At 43.2% G+C, this 6,725-nt stretch overlaps 1 protein-coding gene across 1 annotated transcript; it reads right to left on the bottom strand.

Annotated features, from left to right (window-relative positions):
• Positions 1-3,073: 3,073 nt before the first annotated feature.
• LOC101328019 (olfactory receptor 4D2-like) lies at positions 3,074-4,008 on the bottom strand. The gene is given in 2 exon segments (XM_019945300.1): positions 3,074-3,849; positions 3,852-4,008. Coding segments are annotated over 2 exon segments (933 nt in total).
• Between the last annotated feature and the right edge of the window lie 2,717 nt (positions 4,009-6,725).

Below are 6,725 nucleotides of genomic sequence, written 5' to 3'. Positions count from 1 at the left end.
AAGGTAATTATCAATATGTATGTTCCTATTACCATTTTCTTAATTGTTTTGGGTTTATTATTGTAGGTCTTTTCCTTCTCTTGTGTTTCCTGCCTAGAGAAGTTCCTTTAGTATTTGTTGTAAAGCTGGTTTGGTGGTGCTGAATTCTCTTAGCTTTTGCTTGTCTGTAAAGCTTTTAATTTCTCTGTCAAATCTGAATGAGATCCTTGTTGGGTAGAGTAATCTTGGTTGTAGATTTTTCTCCATCATCACTTTAATTATGTCCTGCCACTCCCTTCTGGCTTGCAGAGTTTCTACTGAAAGATCAGCTGTTAACCTTATGGGGAATTCCCTTATGTGTTATTTGTTGTTTTTCCCTTGCTGCTTTTAATACTTGATCTTTGTATTTAATTTTTGATAGTTTGATTAATATGTGTCTTGGCGTGTTTCTCCTTGGATTTATCCTGTATGGGACTCTCTGTGCTTCCTGGACTTGATTAACTATTTCCTTTCCCATGTTAGGGAAGTTTTCAACTATAATCTCTTCAAATATTTTCTCAGTCCCTTTCTTTTTCTCTTCTTCTTCTGGGACCCCTATAATTCAAATGTTGGTGCATTTAATGCTGTCCAAGAGGTCTCTGAGACTGTCCTTAATTCTTTTCATTCTTTTTTCTTTATTCTGCTCTGCAGTAGTTATTTCTACTATTTTATTTTCTAGGTCACTTATCCGTTCTTCTGCCTCAGTTATTCTGCTATTGATCCCTTCTGGAAAATTTTTAATTTCATTTATTGTGTTGTTCATCACTGTTTGTTTGCTCTTTAGTTCTTCTAGGTCCTTGTTAAACATTTCTTGTATTTTCTTCATTCTATTTCCAAGATTTTGTATCATCTTTACTATCATTATTCTGAATTCTTTTTCAGGTAGACTGCCTATTTCCTCTTCATTTGTTAGCTGGGTTTTTGCCTTGCTCCTTCATCCGCTGTGTGTTTCTCTGTCTTCTCATTTTACTTAACTTACTGTGTTTGGGGTCTCCTTTTTGCAGGCTGCAGGTTCGTAGTTTCTGTTGTTTTTTGTGTCTGTCCACAGTGGCTAAGTTTGGTTCAGTGGGTTGTGTAGGCTTCCTGGTGGTGGGGACTGGTGCCCGTGTTCTGGATGAGGCTGGATCTTGTCTTTCTGGTGGGCAGGTCCATGTCTGGAGGTGTGTTTGGGGTGTCTGTGGTTTATTATGATTTTAGGCAGCCTCTGTGCTAATGGGTGGGGTTGTGTTCCTGTCTTGCTAGTTGTTTGGAATAGGGTGTCCTGCACTGTATTTTGCTGGTTGTTGAGTGGAGCTGGGTCTTGGCGTTGAGATGGAAATCTCTGGGAGATTTTCACCATTTGATATTACGTGGAGCTGGGAGGTCTCTTGTGGACCAGTGTCCTGAACGTGGCTGTTCCACCTCAGTGGCACAGCCCTGATGCCTGGCTGGAGCATCAAGAGCCTGTCCTCCACGTGGCTCTGTTTGAGCTTCTATTTCAACAGCAACAATGGGACTCTGGACGGTGTGGGCCACTTTTTTCACCAATTGGCCGAGGAGAAGCGTGAGGACGCCCAGTGTCTCTTGAAAATGCAAAACCAGTGCTGCGGCCGCGCCCTCTACCAGGATGCGCAGAAGCTTTCTCAAGACGAGTGGAATAAAACCCAGGACGCTGTGGAAGTCGCCATTATTAGGGAGAAGAACCTGAACCAGGCACTATTGGATCTGCTTGCCCTGGGTTCTGCCCTCGCAGACTCCCACCTCTGTCGGATTGGGTTGTTTTTTTTTGATATTGAGCTGCATGAGCTGCTTGTAAATTTTGGAGATTAACCCTTTGTCAGTTGTTTCATTTGCAAATATTTTCTCCCATTCTGAGGGTTGTCTTTTCATCTTGTTTATGGTTTCCTTTGCTATGCAAAAGCTTTTAAGTTTCATTAGGTCCCATTTGTTTATTTTTGTTTTTATTTCCATTTCTCTAGGAGGTGGGTCAAAAAGGATCTTGCTGTGATTTATGTCATAGAGTGTTCTGCCTATGTTTTCCTCTAAGAGTTTGATAGTGGGGCTTCCCTGGTGGCGCAGTGGTTGAGAGTCCGCCTGCGGATGCAGGGGACATGGGTTCGTGCCCCGGTATGGGAGGATCCCGCATGCTGCGGAGCGGCTGGGCCCGTGAGCCATGGCCGCTGAGCCTGCGCGTCCGGAGCCTGTGCTCCGCAATGGGAGAGGCCACAACAGTGAGAGGCCCACGTACAGCAAAAAAAAAAAAAAAAAAGAGTTTGATAGTGTCTGCATGCCCCTGAATTTATGTCACTCTCTAGTCTCAGTTTCACCCTTGGGCATGTTGCATGACCCCTCTGGAGTTCAGCCCCCACCCTCTCCATGCCTCCCTCACTGCACTTAGGAATATCTGCCCTACTTCCAAAACACTACTCAACTGATGGAAGAATAAATGTCAGGAATAATGACAACAACAATAGTCCTTACGTAGGTTCCATGGTTTACAAAATATTCTTACACATTTTTAAAATTTGAATCTTATAACAAAAGTGAGATTATTGAGACAGATATTGTTTTATGCTAGTTTGGTGAGGAAGAATCCATGAATGCAAGAGAGGTCAGGTGGCTCATTCAAGGTTACTAGTTTGGTAAGTAATGGGACAAAGGCTCCCAGTTTAGGGCCAAGTCTCCAAGTTCTGCACTTTCTCTATCACTCTGGACAAAGAACAAAAGGGTTATCGGGAAAAGAGATCAAAAGGCAGAAAACAGAACTGCTCTTCTGGGGAAATGCTGTCATCCTAAGGGAAAACTGTCCACCAGAGGCATAAAGGAGAGTGTGGCTTTCCAAAATATTTCCAAGGGAACATATCTTACTGTCATAGAAGTGTTCAAATCAACCTTCACACACACAAAAAATAAGGATATTTTCCTTTTTCCTAAAAAACTGAGTTGCTTAATTTCAAAATTATTAAGTTCTAAGATGAACTTCACAACATTTCCAAAGCTATGAAGCAGTAAACAGTGGCTGTCACTCCACCTTATAAATAGAAAACAAAGCCAAAGAGAAGTGATCCGCCCACTGTCACTCTCTTTTATAAACCAGCTGGTACCTCCTTAATCTTTTCACTGCTGCCTGCATCTCCTTGTTTCTCAGGGTGTAGATGATGGGGTTGAGCATGGGGGTCATGACAGTTTGGCTAATGGATACAGCCTTGTCAATGGAGAAGGAGGTAAAGGGCTGGGTGTAGAGGTAAATGCTTGGAACAAAGACCATAGACACCACGATGATGTGAGTGGTGCAGGTAGAAGCTGTCTTTCTCCTCACTTGCCCTGAATGAGACCTCAGGATCACCAGGATGGCTGAGTAGGAGGTCAGGAGAAGGAGGAACCAGATGAGGACCAGCACCCCACTATTGGAAATGATAAGGAACTCCAGGAGGGAAGTGTCCGTGCTGCCAAGTCTCAGCACTTGTGGAACATCATAGTAGAAATTATTTAGGACACTGGGGCCACAGAAAGGTAGGGGGATCATCAGAGTCAGTTGGGAAATGGAATGGATGAAGCCTCCCACCCAGTTAGTCACCACCAGCCCCACACAGATCTGAGTGTTCATGATGGTGACATAGTGGAGGGGCTGAGAGATGGCAACAAGGCAATCATAGGCCATAAATGAGAGGAAGAAAACCATGGACCCTCCCACAGAGTGGAAGGAGAAGATCTGGGCCATGCAGCCCTGATAGGAGATGGCCTTCTTCTCAGCGAGGAGGTCCACCACTGTCTCTGGGGCAGTGACTATGGAGAAACAGAGCTCTAACACAGCCAGATTTCAGAGCAGAAAATACATGGGTGTTTGGAGTGGGAATCAAAGGTCACTGTGACCATGATGAGGAGGTTTCCCATGACAGTGGAGGTGGAGACAAACAGGAACACCAGAAACAAGAAGAGCTGGAGCTCCTGAGTCTGTGAGAGCCCCAGGAAGACAAATTCTGATACTCACGTGAGGTTCCCTGATTCCATGGTGTCTTCTCCATACACCTAAAAAACACAAACCACAGACAGAGATGCATGAAGTCACTACTTGCCCATTTAGTGCTTTCAGTGTCCAGGTCTAGCTGATGGAAATTTATGTGCAGATCATAATACCAGTTCTGATTAAACGGCCTTGTCTCTGGAGAGTTCACTAGTTGGTGCTGGAATACACATTCTTGAAATATCTTAAAGCCATCCAGAGACACATGCAACCTGCCTTTCCAAGATTCAGTGTAATATAGTGGTGGGAAGGCTCTTGGAGTCCAATGGACCTGCAGTCAAATTTCAAAGCCTCTATTTCCTTGAGATTTGGCCTTGAGCTAGTTACTTAATCTCTCTTAATCTCAGTTTCCACATCTATAAGGAAAATGTTTTCTTTATAGAAATTGTCTAGGGGATTAAATAAAATAACACATAAGGTTCCTGGAACAGTGCCTGGAATAATAAATGGTAATCACTCTCCTCTGTGTAGTCTCCTGCTCTAAAGACCTCCTCCCCTTTCCAGTCTCTAATACATTTTTGTACCAATCATTTTTCATACAACAGTTAGCACATCATAATGTTAATGAATTTTTCATGTGTCTATATTTTTCCTCCACAATTCACAATATGCTACAGACAGAAGTCTTGATTCATAATTTATTTGTGCCCTGCAGTATCCATCCTTCCTCATAGTCAGTACTTAATAAATAGCTGGTGTTAACTGCTGAGTGGGTGAAAAGCTATTTTGTGTGCAGGTCCATGCAGGGGCGCCTCTGGATACAGCTGGACATCTGGGGCATTCCATTTCTTTCCATCCTTCACAGTAGGTGGTCCCTTACTAGGTGAGGCTCCCCAGGTCAGAGGTGGAGACAAGAGGCAGAGGGGTAACTACCATTAGTGAAGAAATAGATGATGAATATATTGTTTGAAGGAGACTTAGAGCTCTTCTGAAAGGACAGCAATTTCAGAAGATGTTATTGAATCCAAGAGTAGAAGAGAAAAAAATATTGAAGGAGAAGAAATGGAAATAGACGAAGAATTAAAGGGAGGAAGGAAATTATAAGGAAGGAAAATGGGGGAATAGAATGAGTGAAGGAAGAAGAGATGGAAAGATGGTGGGCAGGGGAGGGAATGGGAACAAAGGGGAAGAAGGACATAGAGGTTGAGAGATAGGGGTGACAGGTGAGGGTTAAGTGCCCTCCCCACTCCCCCTGCCTCGTCTCATCTCCCACCCTGACCTCATGCAATCCATTATCTATTAGAGACCACTCCCTTATTTTTTTAAATTAATTTTTATTGGAGTACAGTTGCTTTACAATGTTGTGTTAGTTTCCACTGTACAGCAAAGTGAATCAGCCATACGTATACACATATCCCCTCTTTCCTGGATTTCCCTCCCATCTAGGTCACCACAGAGCACCAAGTAGAGTTTCCTGTGCTACACAGTAGGTTCCCACCAGTTATCTATTTTATACACAGCAGTGTATATATTTCAATCCCAATCTCCCAATTCATCCCACCCCCCCTTGGTATCCATACATTTATTCTCTATGTCTGAGAGATCACTCCCTTATTTTTCACTTCAATTTGTTTTCACTCCAGTCCACTTTCTACACAGCTGTCCATGAGACCTTTCTAAATGCTGAAATGATCACATTCCCCTCACTCCTATCCTTGTAGTGATGCTCACCAGAGCCCCTTAGGAGGCACATCCAATACTTTGTGGATCAAGTCAGGGTGGATACACGTACACGTGCATGCAACACAGCATGTCATACAGGGCTGTAAAACGTAAGCTCCATTTGCCTTTCTAATCGGTATCTCCGCCTCTGATGAACCACTAGCTCTTTGATGGATTAAAGTCTTAAACACACTCCATATTTATTTATTTCCATGTTGGTTCCCTGGAATTCTGTTCATACCTTCTCAACCCTAGAAAAGGCCCACTAAAACATCACCCTCTCTGTCATTCCTGTCACCATTTCTCCCATACAGAACAAATTCCCCATTTTTCAGTGTTCTTAAACATCAAAAACATACTCTGCTATAGGTTTATCATCATTCATTTTTTCAGCTTCTCTCCTCAACTTACTACATCGTAATTTCAATATCTTGGCAACCCCAGGACTTGGAACAGCCGGTCTGATACAGCACATGCTCAGTAAATATTGTCAAGTTAATGTATTAAGGAGGTAATTGATTATGTGGAGATTTTTAAAGTGAATTTACTTATCCTATGTTCCCTATCTCATAAAGCCACATCTGTAAGTGGTTGTTAAAATTACTGGGTTTTACATGCAACCTAAAGCAGCTGCTTAAAAGCACATCCCCTCAATTACTTCCCGAGGCTCTCCTCCAACTTTAAACTTAGTACCATCAAGTCTATATCACTTTTTAATTCTCTCCAGCCTCCAGCAGGTGTTTTCAAGAACCTAGTTACCATTGACCTATCCGGAAGTGTGGAAACCCTCAGGCTCTCACCTTCCTTCAGCCCCGAATGGCGGAAGAGAGTTCAGGTCTTACATATTTCTGGGAGGTCCTCTCTATGCAGCTTCACAGCTTTCTGATCTCTGCCCATACCTCACACACACAACTCATCGGCATGACCCTGGGGACGAAGGGATATCCTTAGGGAGAAATTATTGGACTGGGAACAGGAAGCAGAGCTGGAATGAGTCTTGCTGGGGACAAGGGAACAATGGGAGTTGCTAAAAAGTTTCTAA

Source organism: Tursiops truncatus, chromosome 20 (genome assembly GCF_011762595.2).
Source record: "Tursiops truncatus isolate mTurTru1 chromosome 20, mTurTru1.mat.Y, whole genome shotgun sequence".
Lineage (NCBI taxonomy): Eukaryota > Metazoa > Chordata > Mammalia > Artiodactyla > Delphinidae > Tursiops > Tursiops truncatus.
This window is presented reverse-complemented; position numbering and strand designations above follow the sequence as displayed.